Here is a 19,980-nt window from a genome sequence, read left to right as displayed (position 1 = left end):
ACTACATCAATTCAGTGGATAGTATGCATCTGATTTTAAAGGATGAAGTATATTTCTATATATATTTATAGAGAATGATGCTAATTTAAAATTAAGTTAAAAACATAAATCAAAGAACTATGTGTATCATATGATCCCATTTGTTAGTATAGTATGATTTATGCAGTTCTTACCTAAATAGACAGTATAAAAATATCATAAACACACACAGAGAGAAGGTATTTGGAAGCATATGGAATATATACCAAACTGTTAATGGTGGTTACCACTGTCAGGAGTAATATTTGCCTATGAGAAGGGATGGGTTTCACTAACTATTTTATATATATGTGTATCACTTGAAATTTGTAAATGAAGATTGAATAATTTAATAAATTAAATAATGAAATGACTAAAATCATTATGCTTATATTACATGTGACTGCAGAGGGCAATTCTGAAACCAATTCAAAGGTGTTATAAATACATATGTGTTTGCCTCAAAATACTCTTGTTTTTGATAGATAATTCTCCAGGTAGTTATAGATGCTATGTTTTTTCTACTTATTTCCTTAGAAAACAATTCATTTTATCAGCATGTAGGGGAAAGTGGCATAAGTATTACAGAAGCAAATGCTAATTGATTAGATTTTTAAATAATAAACATTATGAATATGACAAAATAAGATAACAGTACTTCACATCTGTATACTGTTCTATAGATTTCAAAGCACTTTTGAATACATCATCTCAGTTCCCAAAACACACACTGTGAGGCCAAGGGTGGTTACCCAATTACCTCTAATTTACAGATGAGAACACTGAGGTTGAAAAAGTAGAACAGCCTTTCTCAAGGTGATAGAATCAAAAGTGATAAAGCCAGAGATGGAACCCAGCTCTTCTCACATGTAATGAAGTGCTCCCTTTCTCCATACCACCCTTGGTAAGGGGATGGATGGACCTCAGACAAAATAACACAAAGCCTCACCTCAGTTACAGACACTTCCATAAGACGGGTGATGGAATCTTGATGGCTTACAACACCACAGAGCCAACTTTCTTCTCCCTCTGGCTGGTACACTTTGACCCTGTGACCTTGAACACTGTAGGGACCTAAAGAAGAGATCAGTACTGAATATTTTTGGCTAAGCTGTATTTCATGATTGTTCCTTAAAAAACAGAAACAGAAAGACTTATTGGCACTTTTAATTGTCTTGTATGGAGTTGAATAAATGAGCAATTTCAGATTTACTATACACAGCAATTTAAAAATAAAACATAGTTTTTCCCAGTGACTTTGGTAAATTTTATTTGGAGATTTCTTAGAATATCCTAGGATCTGATACCTTATCTCAAATTTTCAATTCTAGAAGTAATACAGGAAAGAGAAAGGCAACTTACAAGTCAAAAACTATAGATAATATGAAAATCTACTCAGATCTATCTGACATATACATAAAAAAAGTAGGCCAGTAAGTTGAATGTACCATTTTGTTATGTTAGCATAGGAATGATACATAACCATTTGCCCTTTGCTATCTTACTTTCAATACAATAGGTGGAGAATTCAATTTTTGAGGTTTCCAGCCTCTGCTCTAATAAGAATCTGAACAAATATAGCACCTGTCTTTCTAAGAACATAGTTTCAAAGATATTACTTTATCAGCAGGTAATGTTACCCTACAATTTCAGCTGGCCCTCCAAGAACAAGTTTCTCTCTCCTACATATCTTATACATTTGAGACCATATAGTTAAATCACTGTTTATTTTAATTATCTTTCAGAGCTATAATTAAGCTTAATTTTTCTATACACATTCATATATATCTCTATGTCTTATCCTGTTCCTTGATTTCCTTCTCACTGCTATCTATTTTTCCTCACTTTCTTTCCTCTCTCATACCTTTCCTTGATTATTAAACATCATTTCACACTGATACTTCCCTTCTCCAAAGAGGCCAGTTTTCCTACTTTTACCTATTTAGATTTAGTTTGACAGAAGAGAACCAAGAGCCCTATTTCACTGAAAATCATTGTTATCATGAGGTCAGGAAGGACAAAGAGCAGATGTACAACATGAAGGGAAGGATAAATGAAGCCAGAGTCTACCCTTTGTATAGAATCTTGGGCAAAATCTGTATGTAAAATGAAAAAGTTAATAAATCTCTTTTGTTTTCATTTTTAAAAGTTAACATGCTCTTAATGTGAATGAGTCTGTGGACACCTTCCTTTATGAACATACTTTACACTCTAAGTTGTTATTTGTTGGTGTTAACAGTCTTTGGTCCACTGAACCTTACAAGCCAGTATGCTCAACAAGGGCCGAGATTTTCTAGCTTGTGGTTATATCCCCAGTACCTTAACACTGTGTCGACTGCAAGGTTAGTCCTTAATAAATATTTAAGAAATAAAGAAATTTTTAAAAAGACAACATTGCATATTATGAAAGATAATACAAAAAGGAAACTGGTTTGAGGGAGATCCTATTTTTCCAATCCATTCTAGAGATCCAGCTAACTGGAGTTACTTGTGACACTACCCACAAAAAGATAAGCACAGATGTTTTAAGAGTTGCACGGTTTTCCCCATTCTATCACTTTCAACATTGGCTATACACCCGATTCAGAATTTAATGACAGAAGACTATCTATTCTTACCTCGGCTGAATATCTCTTGTAGCTTTTGGTCACTGATCAAAGCATTAACTGTGTCTCTCAGAGCAGCATGTTCCAAAAGAATCTGGTTTTGGCCATCTGTTCCCATCTAGTAAATATAAAAAAATAAAAAACTGAATACTGAAATAAATAGCAATAGTATCTAGCCAGAAGAGAAAAATTATACCCCTGAGCTCTACATCAGCATATATCAAAATGTTCCAAAGAACCCTAGTCTGACTACAAGATGCTCTACAAAAGTTAAAGATGCTACGATCATTTAGGTTTAGGAAATATTATACCTCCCTTGAACAAGGTGAGAAGGGGGCAGGACATCAACTGCTTCCCCAACCCATCCAGCCAAAAATCTGTGTATGTTTGACTCACCCAAAACTTAACTCGTAATAGCTTACTGTTGATTGGAAGCCTTACTGATACATAAATAGTTGATTGACATATATTGTGTATATCATACATATTTTTCTGTATTCTTATAATAAAGTAAGCAAGAGAAAAGAAAATATTAAAATCTTGAGGAAGAGAAAATACATTTACAGTACTATGCTGTATTTATTGATACCCTATGTTCATGATGTCTGTTTACAAGATGAATCATCTGTCAATGCACTACATCAAGACTGCCTTATTCAGGGCTTCCCTGGTAGCTCAGTGGTAAAGAATCTATCTGCCAATGCAGGAGACATGGGTTCGGCCCTTGATCTGGAAATATCCTACATGTCACCACAACAATTGAGCCTGTGCTCTAGAGCCTGTGGTCTGCAACTACCGAAGCCTGTGTGCCCGAGAGCCCGTGCTCCGCAACAAGAGAAGCCACTACAGTGAGAAGCCCACACACCGCAACTAGAGAGTAGCCCCCACTTGCTGCAATTAAAGAAAAGCCTATACAGCAACAGAGACCCAGCATAGCCGGAAAAAAAAAGACTGCTTTATAGAAAACAAAACACTACAGATGTTAAAAGTATTACTAACACTAGACATCTAAATGAAAAGACACAGTGAAAAAAGTTTGTATTAATTTATAGGTACTATATTTATTGATGAAAATCCATACACTAAGTGGGCCAATGTAGTTAAAGCCCGGGTTGTTCAAGGGACAACAGCATACTATATCTTTCTACATACAATAGTACGTTTAAAGGCTCTGAGAAGACAAGCAGGGAAAAAAACATGTTTAGGTAAATGTTCTTCATACTTATTTGACTATAAAACATTTTATTCCCTGTAAATCTTGTTATTTTGATACTTATCCACAATTCACTGAGTGCCTATTCATACAAGCACTAGGATTACAAAGATGAATAAAACAAGACTGATGAGAGGGAGTGAGGCCTAATGAGTCAGGAAGACATTTCAACAATAAAGAAATCATCATTAATATTTCACAAAACACAGTTTAGTAAACATTGCTCTTGGCTGCCTCAATAAGACAGCAAAACTCTTGGAAGTCTCCTAAATTTTAACGTTCAGACAATAACTCTTGTGAGAAATAAATATTATCATCCATAAATTCTGAAACTCGAACTCAAATACTAGCTTGTTTAAACTACTAACCTTTCCCTTTTCTGTAACTAAAAATATACCTAAGCTCTTCAATATTTAATGTTGATTGGAACCAGCCCCAATTCCCAGCCTCCGTGCCACTGGCAAAGGTACAGGCCCTTCTCAGACAAGTTACAGACGCAGCCATCTCTGTGAACTCAGTACTTCTGAGGAACTGTGTGGTCTTAAGTGTGAAGTGGTTTCAGGGTGAGGTGGGGGTATGCAGGGGAGAAAAGAATCCTCAGTCACCAAATGTACTTTTCAAGGGAGCAAAGAAACTTTAAAAGCCACATGGATTAGGAAAAAAAAAGGCACATGGAATTACTGGGAGAAAGTACTTGCTTCAACATTAAAAGAGAAGAGGAAACAGTCTATTTATAATCAACAGAGAAATCATCAGGGAGAGAAATAAATTCAGGACTAGACCAACTGATAAGTACCTGGAACAAATGCAACCCATTAGCATCTGACAGGAAACGAAGCTCTCGATCCAGAAGGTATTCAACTGGAACCACAGAACCCAAACCGAGTTTATCTACCAGGGGAGTGAAAGTCTGTGAAATACAATGACAAGAAATAGATTAGTACTTGGGAGAGAAAATAAATAACAATTAAACTGAATATCCAACTGCAGAGAAAATACCCATTATTAATATATATCTTTCAGCTCAGTAAATACAAATAAGCTAAAGCATAAGTTCTGAGAGTCATTCCTAACCCACCATCTGCCCTCAAATAATCATATGAAGCAAACTAGAGCATAAAGTCAGCTCAATAGCCTTATTAACAGCTAAAAAGGATACAAAGAGTAAGAAATTCCTTATTCTCTTTTGCAATCTAACTAATCTTGTCAGGCTTCAAGAGGGTTACATTACAGTAAGCTCTCAGAATAAAGTTACACCATTATCATCTCTAGAACTCTTGAAACCTTTGTGAGATTTCTAAAATGATCAGTGATATAAAAATGTATGGGTAAATTCATATTTAGTGTTTCATAAATAACCTGCCTACAAAAGTCACCCAGGGACCAAAATCAATTTGAGCTTCTTCTAAAAGTTCAACTGGAAAGTGGCCTTAAAAACAAATGAAAAGAGTTCAGTAAGCGACGATATGTATAATCAGTACGTTAAAAATGTCTGTTTTGAGCATTATTTAATTTGGTTAGTCATAGGAGAACTAGATTTTTGCCTTGTGAGAGTCTGAGCTAAGAAGTAGCACACAAAGTGTCTATGCTTCTAACTTATCCAACTAATAAATGGGTGATTTAAAATGCTAAAAACAAAAAAACTCGTCACAAATAGTCTGATTTAAAAATGGGCATATCACCTGAATAGATATTTTTCCAAAAATAGACAAATGGGCAACAGGTACATGAAAAGGGACTCAACCTTACTAAATTCAGGGAAATGCAGATCTAAACCACAGTGAGTAATCACCTCATACCTAAAATGAAAGACAAAGAGGAGGGGACCCTTGCACCATCATTGGGGATGTGAAAAGACAAACACACCAAGTACTACTGGAGAGGACGTAGAGAGGGGGACCCTTGCACCATCAGTGGAATGTAAACTGGTGCAGCCACTACAGAGAAGAGTACAGAGGCTCCTCAAAAAAATTAAAAACAGAAACTACCATGTGATTCAACATCCCACTTCTAAGTATTTATCCAAAAGAAATGAAATCACTATCTTGAAGAGAAGAGATATCTGCACCCTCATGTTCACTGCAGCAATGTTTACAATAGCCAAGACAAGGAAACGACCTAAGTGTCCAGTGATGAATGAATGGGTAAAGAAAATGTGGTGCATACACACACACATAAATATTACACACAATGAAATATTATTCAGCCATAAAAAAGGAGGAAATTCTGCCACTTACAATACCACAGCTGAATCTCCAGGGCACTGTGCTAAGTCAAATAAATCAGACAGAGAAAGACAGATATGGTATGATTTCAATTACATGTGGAATATAAAACAACTGAACTCATAGACACAGAATATATTGGTGGCTGCCAGGGGTGGGGGGAGTCTGGGAAATGGGTAAAAGTGGTCAAAGGGTATAAGCTACAGTAATAAGAAGAGTAAATTCTGAGGATCTAATGTACAGCACGGTGACCATAGTTAAAATGCTGTATTGTATACTTGAAAGTTGCTAAGAGAGCAAATCTTAAAAGTTCTTACCATGTATGTGTTGTGAGAAGCAAATTAGATAATATGTAGGAAGGTACTCTATAAAACAATGAGATTATTATACTTTATTGAGATTTTTAGAATGTTCTTGTTCTGCAAAGCTAAAAAGAAAAGTTCTTACCACATACACAAAAATGTAACTATGTGAGACACAGAACTGTTAACCTTACTGTAATCATTATTTCACTATAAATATAAAATCATCACATTGTACACAGACTTATACAATGTTATATGTCAATTCTATCTCACTGAAGCTGGAAAAAAAACAGTTTCTATGGGGAAAAAATAGACTTTAAGAATTACATTGTTTCATAATATTATTATGAGAAAAGAAAGGTGAAAAATTATTTAGAAACAAAGTATCAAATATTACTTAATATAAAACATTTCAGAAGGCACAGGAGAAGAGATCTCTCCCAATTTTTGCTTCAGTAACTTCAGAATAAAAGCCTGTTAAGGACAAAGCATTAGAGTCTGGGGAATTCTAAAGAGTTTAGCTATTGCATAAATACCATATCGAATAGGAATAAAACCCAAATATGCTTTTAGCCAATAAAAGTCACTCACCAGGGCTGGCCACTGTGCAATTGAGACTCGAGTGCCCTGGATGAGGACTGGGTCCTTCCGAGGTGCCCATACTAGAGACCCTTCCAGCAAAAGTACAATAACTTCTTCAGCGTGAACTTTAACCCAGGAGTGCTGCTTCCAGTTACAGCCATCAAATTCTACAAAGATCTAGAAAAAGAGACAAAAAGTCATCTTAAGGTTACATTGGAAAAAATCCAACACTATAATATAAAAACAAACACAAACTTCCTGTTTTGAAAACTTTTAACTTGTTTTTAACTTCTTTTAATGGATTTCAATAAAAACCAATCTTACTTCAGAGCCAGGAAATTGGTCTCATCCTCACTCTGAGAAGAGGGTACAGAGTTGAGGGGGCATTAGTTATTTACAGTTAGTAATTTCTAGCCATAATCCTACTGAGATTTATAACTCTTAGCTTCCAATTTACATCTAAGCACACTAACTGGGGGCTTACTATGTATAAGGCCCTATGCTAGGTTCAGGAATACGGAAAGGAATCTAGAACACTGGTCTCAAGGAGCTCATAGTCTAATAGGTGGAAAGACAAATTTTTTACACTTCTATTGTGAACTTTTAAAATTAATAAAGGCTAGAGTACTTATAGGAGAAGGCAATGGCACCCCACTCCAGTACTCTTGACTGGAAAATCCCATGGATGGAGGAGCCTGGTAGGCTGCAGTCCATAGGGTCGCTAAGAGTTGGACATGACTGAGCGACTTCACTTTCTCTTTTCACTTTCATGCATTGGAGAAGGAAATGGCAACCCACTCCGGTGTTCTTGCCTGGAGAATCCCAGGGACGGGGGAGCCTGTTGGGCTGCCGTCTATGGGGTCGCACAGAGTCAGACACGACTGAAGTGACTTAGCATAGCATAGCATAGAGTACTTATAGCCTACTTCAAAGAATTTTAGTTGGCTTTTGGGAAAGATGCAAGAAAATGATAAAATATAAATTTGCAAATCAGGACTAAGCAAACTACAATAGGAAGTCACTGTTAAAGTATAAAAAGAGGGAAAACTTATGAAGAGAATAAGGATCTATACAGCTGTATGACTGAGGGATATATGATGAATGAAGGATTACTGATTTGGCTCTGAGCTTCCTAAAGGCCTATCTGAAATGGAGAGGTCAGCTGCATTGTCTTCACTGTCTAAAAAGGAGAACACAAAGCAGTATCTCATGGAAGCAACACTTTTCCAACCCTTGGCTCTACAAGAAATTTCTCATATGACACTTCCAAAGGAAACAATGTAGGGCAATTAAATTAATCACACAAAGCTCTAGGTTTATTACTTGTAATATACTAAGTTTCACATCTACTTAAAAAAAAAGTGATGGGAAAATAAGGCTCAAAAGGGGAAGCATGATTTTCACAGAGAAAGAACATTAAACTGCATTACATTTAATATAATATATATATATATATATATAAAATATATGAATGAAGGGGCTCATTCATATATTAATACGTGTTCTGGGGGAATCATATACAACTTTAAGTAACTTGCTGACAACTGGAAAGAGATGTATTCAAACTTGTATTTAAGTAAAGACTCAGGAAACAAGAAAGGCAGTAATGAACAAAGCTTGGGGCTTATGTTCCTGAAGGCTTGGATTTCCGTCTTAATCTTAAGATGTTAGTTTTAACTGAAAACTTGACCAAGTCGCTCTTCGCTTCTCAAGTCTTGGTTTCTTCCTTTGTGATAAAACATACCTCATGGACTGGTTGTGAAGACTAAATAAAGTAATAGATTCAAAAGTACTTTGGTCAATTGTAAAGCACTACTTGGGCAATAACATGCCATAAGATAAAACAAATAAGGTATAGGGAATGTTCAGAAGCAGGAGAGATCACTTCAGGTGTGCAAAGGGAGTGATATGGAATGAGGTTAAAAAAAAAAGTCCCCCCCCCAAAAAAAGTCCCAATCAAGTTCTAGGACGGCCAGGAGCTACAGCACCCCGTGGGGAAGGAGTGGGCAATGAGACTAAAAAGATTAATAGTCAATGTGGAAGACACCAAATATTGGGATAAAACTTGGGTTCATACATCTGCCAATGGGAGATACGTATGTGTGTGTGTGAATGTGTATACATGCAACTGCCAGTAAAAGGTTTCTGAGGTCAAAACATAAGCAGAACAGTTTGTTTCAGGACAATTCAGCTACTTAGTGGATGAAGATGGTTTAGATGGGAGTGGGGTGGGGAACAGGGGGTGTTCTTACATGACCTAGAGTGGGAGCAGTGAGACAAGGAAGGAAGTGACCAGGGCTCATGAGAGTTGATGAGTCATATCAACAAGCACGATGACTGGCTGGAATAAGAGTAAGGGAAAACTCAAAAATGACTTGGATTTTGAACCAAAGACTAGGAGAACAGCAGTCCCATTACTGTTCAGTGGTGTCATAACTGATGTCCAGAGGAGGCAATGGCTGAAGGCCTTCCAAGTCATGAAAAGGAACAGAGGCTGTCGAAATCCTAGGTCGAATCTGACCTTGAGTGCTCTTCTGGGCATAGCTTAGAAAACCAGAGGTTGAGGCTCTCTGGTGCCTGACAGCTAGGTGCCATGTACAGTGGTAATCTGCCAACTACTTTAAAAACCAACATGGTGCTGGTGCTGGTGCTAAATTGCTTCAGTCGTGTCTGACTCTGTGCGACTCCACGGACTGTAGTCTGCCAGGCTCCTCTGTCCATGGGATTCTTCAGGCAAGGATACTAGAGTGGGTTGCCATTTCCTCCTCGAGGGGACCTTCCCAACCTAGGGATGGAACCAGCGGCTCTTATGTCTCCTGCATTGGCAGGCAGGTTCTTTACCATTAGTGCCACCTGGGAAGCCAACATATGAGTCACAAAACTCTAAATCATACCAACATCCAAATATAAGGACAACACTAAAAGAAGTCATTGTTATCAAAGCTGTAATGATTTTAATTCTTTATATAGTAATTTGAACATTTTAAATGTTAGTATTCAGGAATTCTATCATAACACATCTGAAAACACCATGGAAGAGCGGAAATATTTGAAAGCCATATTTCACCTAATTTAAGGGCAATTATTTCCTAACCTGCCCGGGCAAAGGAATGAAGTATTGAACTTGGCAACCACAGTGCTGTATGTTCTAGGATCAAACAACTGCTCTAGGCTAGCAATACAAATTTGTTTTGAGAGCAATATGGAATGTGTATATATAAACATGTTCTACCAGTATTATGGCTTATTTCTGGCCCTAGCACTCTGTTCCACCTCCTAGCTAGAGATGGAAGGAGTCAGAATATATAAGGTGAAGAATCATTTCAGGTCAAAGTACACAGAACAGGAACTCTTAAAATGGTAATGGCCAGGGACTTCTCTGGTGGTCCAGTGGTTAAGATTCCATGCTCAGAATGCAGGATGCCCAGGTTCTACCCCTGATCAGGGAACTAGATTCTACATGCTGCACCTAAGACCCAGTGCAGCCAAACAAACAAACATTTTTTAAAAATGGCAGTGGCTAGGTCACAAAACAGGAAGAAGGGATATAAGCTAACAAAAATCAATGGTAGTGCTTGGACTGAGTTAGAGATGGCCAAGGCAGGTTGATAATCTGGACAGAACTAAAACAGTTTGCGTTTAGTTTTTTTCAAGTATTTTTAAAATTTCTACTACTAAAGTTGCAAAAAGTTATTATTGTACAGCTAGAGCCTAAGGACTAAATGTGTAAAATATTTCCTTAGTTAAGGAGAGTTAGTGGTAAAATGCTTACTTGCATTTCAAAATCCCTTTTATGATCTATATGTAATGCACATTCATTTCAGTGACATTAAAATGAAATAAATTTTTTAAAAAATCAAGTAAGTTAACCTAAGTTTGATAAAATCAGACAGTAGTAGTCTGAGTAATACAAACGTTCATGCTAACCACATAATTATATAATAATCAGTTTGGATTCTGGTCCTCCCTAAGGCCATTCTTACTACAATTAATAAAGGTATTTATTCACTCACTCAACAAAAACAGAATGCCTCAGAAATATGTGTGTGTGTGTGCATGTGCACAAAACACTTGCCAGGGCCAAGAAGATCAAGGTGAATAAGGTAGCACTTGGCAGGAAGGAATCAAACCCTAGATGAGCAAGCCAACAGAGAGGTACAGAAATTATTACAGAGGTATGTAATAAGAGCAGTAATAAAGACTGAACATATTAGAGAGGGTATATGCTTTGGGAAACAAGGTTTCATGGAAGAGGTAGTGCTATACAAACTGGATCTCAAAGGACAAACTGTATTCTTCTGGCAGAGAAGGGAGAGAAAGACTGCAGCAGGTGCAAAAGCAGAGAAACCTAAGAGCAGATTCAGTGTTCTAGGAGGAGGATGTAGCAGCTAGTAAGCTGTAAAGTGTTCTGTTGGCCTGTTAACGGATGATAAATTGAAACCTGGTGGCAAAGGTTCTTGTTTGGTCAGCAGAGTGGGGGTTCTGTTGGTATGTCTGAACTCTCCAGCAGTCAATCCCCCCTATACCCTTCAGTCTGTCGCCCAGCTATTTCTCACAAGCCTGGCCCTGGACACATGCGAGTTTATGTTGTCTTCTATAGGCCTTGGGGGAGGGTTTGATTGTTTTAAGCGGGGTGGGGAAAATGATGATATACACAGACATCTTTCATGTGCATTTTAGAAAGATAATGCCATCTGAGGGGAAAAATTTCTCAATACTGTTTAAATAGGAAATCAAAATAGAAATTACAAAGTATTAAACATCCTTTATTCAAATTATGGGATAAGGAAGTTTTAAAAATGAGATGTATCTAACAGATGAACATAGAACTCTAAGATATATTATATGGAAAAAAGCAAGCTGCAGATTTTTTAGGGAGTTGGGAGGATAGGAGAAGGGTTGGGATAGGAGAAGTAATAGTATTATCTGATAATAAGGTAATATTAGTAAATGTTCCTTTTTTGTCCTTAGACATATTATTTATATAATTAACTTTTTTTTTTTAAAGGAAAGAATTAACTTTGGGATCAGGTTTGAAAAGAACTCATAGAGGCAAGAAACTGGAGGCAAGGAGACTAATTATAAAGTGATGAAAACCCAGGTAAGAGATGTAAAAGGCCTAAACCAAGATCTAGATCAAGACTGTATGAATGAAAAGCATATTTGAGAAATTAGAGATAAAAATAACAGGATATGGTAATGACTATGAGAAGGTAAGGAAAATGGAAACTAACTTCCAAGGTTCCTAACTTTTCTTTTCCAGTTTTTCTAACTACATTCTAAATGAAATATGAACTGTTACAAATGATATTAGAATCCCAGGTGGCACAGTGGTAAAGAATCTGCCTGCCAATGTAGGAGGTGCAAGAGACAAGGGTTAGATCCCTGGGTCAAGAAGATCCCCTAGAGTAGGAAATGGCAACCTGCTCCAGTATTCTTTCCTGGAAAATTCCATGGACAGAGGAGCCTGGTGGGCTACAGTTCATGGGGTTGCAAACAGTCAAATGCAACTGAGCACAGAAATAAGCTGAATACAAAGTGTGTGTGTGTGTGTGTGTGTGTAAATAAATGGTTTTAGGTGCAGAGGAATCACAAAGATGTGGATTTGCACCCCTACTTCCCCATTTCTTGGCTGTGGGAGCAAGTTACTTTAGCCTCTTTGAGCCTTACTTCCTTTGTCTATTAACAGGGACAGTAAATACCTCACAGAACTGTGGTAAAATTAAATAAAATAATGTGAAATGCCTAGTGGACCTTGGGCTTCTGATAAATATGCATTTCTTAAGCAAATTCATAACTGGTCAGAATATAAACTGGAATGACTTCAAAGGAAAAAAAAACTGTCATATATCAAGAATCTTAAGTATGTATATATCCTGTATTTCCATAATAGCATTTCTGGCAATAATCCTAGGAAGTCATAGTAAACACAGACCAGGCTTTATTCACAAAAATGTTCATCACAGAAATATTAATAAAGCATAAAATCTGAAACAATTTCAGTATCCAATGAAAGAGGAGCAGTTAAATAAATTAGCCAGTCAATAAAAACTATAAGATTTCTTTGAGAGCATTTATTGTTTCTCTTTCAGTTACGAAAGCAACACATGTTATCTGTGGAAAATACAAAAAATGACAAAAAATTAAAATCACCTAAAATACAAAATTTTTTGGTAATACATGAAAATAACTGACATATTAAGTTAAAAGAAAAACTCAAAACTGAAAATACAGTATGAATTCAACTTAAAAAAACATTAGACTATGTACCAAACATAGCAGTTTTTAATACGTTGTGATTCTACAGGGGCTTTATTAAAATAACTTCTACATTTTGTATACTAGACATTTATTAATTGAAAATCAGAAAAACAAAACACATCTAACAACTCTGATGTAAATCACAAAAAACCAACTGACAATGTACCTTGGATGGGGGTCCCAAATATAAATCCAATCATATAAAGAAGAAAATCAGTAGTGAGTCAATATCAGTAAAAATATACAAAAGAAAAAACCTTAAAGATCAAGTTAAATACAGGGGGCCACCGAGTAGAAAATCCATAATAAACAAAATAAAAAATCAGAAATAAAAGTTGACGTAATACTGGCTTCTAAATATTCTACTTAAGGTGAATAGTAAAAATGCACATGTTCCCTGTTCTTGATGAACTTACAATCTAGAAGGGCAGATAAGCTATATGCTTATGTATCTACACCAAGAAAAATTAATAAATATTACAAAAGAAGTATCTCACCAAGTGATAAAGGAAGAACACTGGGATTTAGAAAGACTTGATAGAGGTGTTCTTTTCTCTTTACAGGATTTCAATGGACGACAAAATCAAAAGCAAAGGGTAAAAGAGGTATAAAACACTTAGAAAGCACTAGGAAAGCAGAGGATCAGCAAGAGTGCATGTTGTAAATATCCATTTGGCAACGCCCAGCTTTCCTTGTCTGATTCTTTGCAGGACAAGGATCCCTCTTATCTGTAATTTGGTCTCCTGAGTAGACCAGGAGGGGGCTCTGTGCAGATCTCTGGATAGGTTTATCTCCCATTGTAAATTAATAACATTACATGTGGATTTACAAATCAGTCTCAAGAGTTTGGTTAGTGAGAATCAGTTCCCTAGAGCCTGATTACCCCTGAAGACACAACCGCCCACCCCCCACCCCACCCCAGAGCTCCTGCCCTTGCAAAACTAATCGAGGTCACTGTTTAATCAGGCAGGTTTTATCCAACTGCAAGAAGGGTAAAAGACACTTTAGCAGTAGGAACAGTGGGATGAGGAGGGCTTAAAAACCACCAACCTGTCAAAGGCAGTGGAAAACTGAGAAACAGCAACAGGTGTTGTGTCCCCCAGGCCTTGAGGAAGCAAAGCCTACTGGAACCCACTCCAGCTGTTGCTGAGAAAATCACTAACAGAAAATGCCATGTTAGTTACCCGTGATTTAGGCGGGTGGAGGGGAAACTAAATCAACAAGAAGGTGGAGAAGAGAACTAGGCAAGTGAGTACTAAAGGAGGGAATGAGTCCTTGACAGATGGAGAGTTAGTGAAACAACTCTTAGAAACAAATGCATAATAAACAAGAAAAAAATCTGATTGTACAGTAAAGGGAGAGGATGCTGGACAAAATGACCAGTGTACAGTGTGACCACTGGTGGACACATTGTAGTCTTGAAATAAATAGAATGCAAAGACAGTAAGACAGAAGTATCAAAAATGACATACACACATAAACGAAGACAAACTTTAAAAAGCAACTTACACAAAGCACTTGAGTGCCTAAAAAATTCAATAGTGGCTCAATGTTTCAAAAACAGACCTCCTGCTGTAAGAGGAGAGTTAGGATGAAAAGTGTGTGTAGATGGCCTCACATTTAACCATTCTTTTGCACCATCTCATTTTTATTTAAAGTTCTCTAAACCATACACTGATCCACAAAACATATTCTACTGACTTTAATAAACAGTGTACTACAATATTATTCAGATTTTTATTTAGCTTAGGGATTATAAGCAAGAAAAGAACACTTATGGATAATCATTAAAGGCTGACCTCCTAATTCAATTAGGGCTGAAGTTCTATGTGTGAACTTAGGTTGAGAATAAATAATATTAAATTGTACACTGCAAATTATTACATTATCTAGAAACAAACTAGACAGCTATTTTAAAGTCCACCTACTCTGAGACAAAGAGGAGAGTCTGCAGGAAGAGTTTTTTCTTTTTTTAAAAAAAAGCAGATATGCTTTCACTCCTCTTGGAAGATTACCAGACGGAAGAAATATGGTACTAGCCTTGACACTCCCACATCTATTACACCAACTCAAATCAAAGAAAAGGAGTACTTTAGAGCCCACCTTTCCTCTAGATAAAGATGAAAAAATTAAAGGGTTAAAAAAATTAAGGCAGATATGCTTTTACTCCTGTTGCAAGTTCTGGATAGCTGAGACAGGTAAGATATACATTCAAAACAATTCATGACTACTAAAAGCATAATTTAATTCTATCACATAGAAAGAAAAGGATGGTTTAGTTAATAAAATTGGTGTTGCCACAAGTGGTTCCTACTCAGTAGGAAAAGTTACATTGTCCACCACACATGCCACTTATAAAAATATTCCAGATGGACTAAAGATCTAAAGGTAAAAAAATGAAACATTAGAAAGAAAATTTGAAGAATATTTATACAGGCTCAAGGTGGCAGGGGTGAGGGTGGGTGTCTTCTTCCCAAGCAATTAAACCCAGAAGCCATTAAGAAAGGTCTAACAGACCTGCTGATAGGAACATTTTATTTTTCTATGTGGCAAAGCAACCCTTAAACAAAGTTAAAAGCAAATGAGAGAAATGATACTCTTGACAGGTAAAGGGATTAATGTGCCAAATACAGAACTTGAACAGAATAAGAAAACTTCCATTTTTTGAAACAGGCAAAAACTTGGCATAAATAACTCATAAAAGAAATGTAAGAGACTAATAAACACAGAAAAAGATCAGTGGTCATAAAAATGCTAGATACTATTTTTCACTCATCAGATTACAAAAAATGACAAAGACTGATGACACCAGAGATGGCAAGGATGAAAAGAAACAAGCACTACCTGCATGTGGGTCAGAGTATGAAACGCTATAATCTCACAGGAAAATAAACTGGCATTACCTAATAAAATAAAAATACATACATGTACTCCTTAACCCAACAATTTCACTCCTGGATGGCTAACCTAGAAATAAAACCATGATTACATAAAGACATATGTACAAGGATACTAACTCCATTGTAAGTGCTAAAAAATTTAAAATACCTTGAATGTCCATCATAAAGGGAAATGATTGAATAAATCATTGTATATCCATTCTATAATGTAGTTATCTAAAATGATAAGTAAGGTCATGGGTACTGATGCCCATGGTCTAATGTTAAATGGAAAGAAAAAAAAGACACAGGTTACAGATATTGCACAGTATGATAGCATTTGCTTAAAAACAAACAAAAAAAAAACCCCACCTTTTGTGTAGACAGAGATGTTTTTGTATTTTTGTACCAGTATTAAGAAGACACACAAGGCTTCTTCAACAAGTGAAAGCTGCTAAAGGATGCAGATTGTTGACCTTCCTGTGTATACTCTTGGCATTTTGACATTCTGCAAAATGCAAGTTTTGCTTTTATTATCCCCCAAAAGAAAATCTATGTTTTTGTGTATCTGTGTATTTACCATGGCTACATATGTGAAGGTCCCAAGGTCTCTGTCACTTACACGGACCAATAACGATCCAGAACACAAAGAGGACACAGCGTTAGAAAGGCATAAAAATCCATAATACTAATTTTGCAACTAGACTTTTTTTCAAATATAACAAGCCTATTTTGAAATACAAATAAAGTTACTATTACATGGAAGAGGGAAAGGAAAAAAAGATGTTTAACTACTTAATTCAAAATCTCAGTAGTTACTTCTCAGCATAGCTTTGGTGAGGAAAATGCCCAGCTATCAAATTCTTTTCAACAAAACTCTTGATCAAGATCCTAACTTATGGCTTTAGTAATGCTTTCCAAAAAAAAAGGTGGGGGGGTTCATTAATGAATCAGGACTACATTTTGAAAGACTTCTGGATCAAAATTATTTAGAAAGAGGATATTAATGGAGCCTAAAATTGCAAAGTGTTTGCAATCACTTCAAAAACTCATTCATTCAACCCTCAATTACTCATCCTTAACAGGGGGCGCCCTGCCATGCATTACTCAAAACCAGGCATGCCTGAAAACATCTTAAACATAACTGAATGAAAATCTGTCCAATCACAGGCCAGCTGCTTGCAAACTCCACCCTTGAGTACAGGAAGAACACTTCTGATTGGAAGACAGTTGTGTTTACTACGGTTGTGTGGTGCAAAATTGGAAAGGCACACATGCCAAAGGTCCAAAGGAAATCTCTTTAATGAAAAAGGAAAACAAACGGACAGTTCTGATTCTATATTAGTTGTTGTCATTAACTGAACCTCATCATCACAGCAGCAATTCTTGAGCAATTTTGCAAGCTAGTAAAATATTTTAAAGGCTGAGTTTTGTTGTCGCTTTTTTTTCTCATCTATGTTCCTTGATTATACATACGAGACAAGCATAAGCCTATTCTTAAAACCCCAAACTGCCTTTGCTTCTAAATGCATACATCTCCATCCAAGACCTCAACACAGTTGTAATACTTTGCTTCGAATCACTGAAACTTTTTACTTGGTTTGAGTAACCAGTGCCATGGGCCCAGTGGCACAATTCTTCAGTATTTAGCTTAGCAGGTGTCCAGCATCTCCGTGAGCTTCAAAAACCACTGCCCTTTGGGAGCTCAGCAAACAACAAAGTGAATGGGTAGCCATTTCAGGTGCAGAGCTCATTAGCAATTCATCTGATGGAGGAAACAACTAGAACCGAAAACTTCGACTGAAAGGCTAGGACAGACTAAGTTTTTAGGTCAAAATATGGATTTAATAGTGGATCTCAACCTAAGTTTTGCATTCAAGATGGTAAATTACTGGATCTAGGAGGGACACCTCTCCCCCAGTCTTAACCTAAAAAGCAGTCTTCTAAAGAAATAGCAAAGGAATTTAACTCCAAATCTCCTTGCTTAATCATCCTCTTCACCTTATTACATTCCTGATATCTCTTTAAAAATTCGCCCCACTAAAGCCTCATAAATGTCCAAGCAGCCTTTTTCTTAAAGCCAAAGCCAGCCGTAAGCAAAACCCAGAAGACTTCTATATGGGGCGGGGCGGGGAGTCTGAAACCACTGATCGGTAGGTAGAAAAATGAGTATCAGAAACCTGCAATGTTAACATCAAATCTTACAAAATGAATTCCCGTTTACAGCGAAAAAAATATCTGCAAAAGCAAGTTCATCAAGAAAATTTTCCTTCTGCCTGCGGATCTATCACAATCTAAAAGAATCCCCCTATTTTTCACAGCCTTATCTCAACACAGAACCTAGGGCCGCTATCAGAATGAGGAACTAAAGAGGCTTGCCAAAGTTCAAAGACAACATTTTGTAGCTACATTAACAAAAATAACGCATCACGGACACGAATGCTAGTTAAGTTCTATTACTGAACAACTTTAATCACAAAATACACCAAGACAAGTATTCAAAAGTGGCCATGCCCCAACACAAAGTTTCAAAACAAAACCTCTCCCAAGGTTTGGGGGAGTTGCCCAGCTAGGAGATAAAAAGCACCACCCAACAGCCCCATTTGGCTGCTAAGACAGATCTCAAACTTATCAAAAGCAGCCACTACGGCAGCTCCTGTCACCCAGAAGCGCAAAGACAGAGGAGTCTGAAGAGAGCTGGCCTTTCTGGAGACAGCCAGGCCGAGTCTGGCTCAGACGAGGAGGAAGTAACTGCCAGATAAAAAAGCTTTGAGCAGCTTCAACTGCAGCCTCTCGATCTCCCACAAGTGCCCACATTCCCGCCCCATTCGGGGCTCGGGGAAGAAGGGAACAGGGCGCAGGTCTCCCACGAGAGGCTGGAGACTACAGGTCCGCTTCTTCCAGGGGGCAGCGGCACACGGGCAGAACTCTAAGGGGCCCCGGAACCCAGGGTGCTAGAGCCTGCTCCTTATGAGTGTTGGGGGGGGGGGGGGACGCTGAGAAAGGGGTCGCTCAGGAGGCGGGGCCTGCCGGGTGGAGGCAGCATTTCCTAGCGCCCTGGCTGCCCCCCCGGGGTAAACCGGGGCGCGCACCCCGACGCGGAAGCCATGCTGGCCAGAGCTCGGGGTGCTGAGGAGCCGGCGGGGGGCGCTGAGGAGATCTGGGGGCGCGGAACTGGGTCACCTCCACCCCACCGCCCCCTCACAAAGGCCCCCGGGGAGGCCGCCCGCAGGCCGTGCAACCCCGGCCTCGAGTGCCCGCCTCGGCCGCCACTCACCGCTAGGTCCTGGGGCACCGCCCCGCTCATGGCCCGCACCGTGCCGGCCCGCCAGGCCCGAGTGCGCAGCGCAGGCCCCGGATCTCCGCCCGCCGCCGCCGCCGCCGCCGCGGGGACCGAGGCCGAGGACGAGCCCGCGGTGTCCGCGAACAGAAGCAGCAGCCGCTTGCCCACCGGGGAGGCTGCCGCGTCCGCCATCGCCAGGGCCGGCCGGACCCGTGCTCCCGCCCGCCGCCTCCCACCACCTCCGCCGCCGATCTCCCGATCCGCCCGCAAGGCCTCCCTCCGCACCACCCGCGGCCGCGGCTCCCCCCCACCCCCCCCCAACAGCCACCACCAACCACCGGCGCCGCGCAGCGCCCCCCGTGGCCGGGAGCGGAGCCGCAGCCCGGGCCCCGCACAGCGCCCCCCGCGCTTCGGAGCGGGCCGGCAGCTCCGGGCCCCTCGCAGCGCTCCGCCCCAACCTCCCCGGGGCCTGCAGTGCCCCCTGCGGCAGGGAGGGGAATTGCAATTTCGGCCGGGGTGGGGAAGTGGGCGGGTCCTTCAGTTTCCCTTGGCACCATCCTGGTGCCATATTGCCCTTAGGGGGCCCCTTAATCTGAGGTTTTAGCTTA

General features: G+C 38.9%; 1 protein-coding gene across 4 annotated transcripts in view; it reads right to left on the bottom strand.

Moving 5' to 3' along the window:
• KDM3B (lysine demethylase 3B) overlaps nucleotides 1-19,664 on the bottom strand; it is a 57,638-nt gene extending 37,974 nt beyond the window's left edge. For all 4 annotated transcript variants that reach the window (XM_010807343.4, XM_003586301.6, XM_010807344.4 and 1 more), the window contains exons 1-5: nucleotides 19,367-19,664; nucleotides 6,959-7,126; nucleotides 4,634-4,747; nucleotides 2,637-2,742; nucleotides 968-1,092 (exon numbers count right to left, since the gene is read on the bottom strand). In XM_010807343.4, coding sequence (XP_010805645.1) covers nucleotides 968-1,092; nucleotides 2,637-2,742; nucleotides 4,634-4,747; nucleotides 6,959-7,126; nucleotides 19,367-19,564 — 711 coding nt within the window. In that variant the 5' untranslated portion in view covers nucleotides 19,565-19,664. The remainder of the gene's footprint in view (nucleotides 1-967; nucleotides 1,093-2,636; nucleotides 2,743-4,633; nucleotides 4,748-6,958; nucleotides 7,127-19,366) is intronic.
• Nucleotides 19,665-19,980: the final 316 nt, after the last annotated feature.

The sequence above is a fragment of the Bos taurus genome, chromosome 7 (assembly GCF_002263795.3).
Source record: "Bos taurus isolate L1 Dominette 01449 registration number 42190680 breed Hereford chromosome 7, ARS-UCD2.0, whole genome shotgun sequence".
In the NCBI taxonomy this organism is placed as follows: Eukaryota; Metazoa; Chordata; class Mammalia; order Artiodactyla; family Bovidae; genus Bos; species Bos taurus.
Note: the sequence above shows the minus strand (reverse complement) of the source record. Positions and strands in the feature narration are given on the sequence as shown.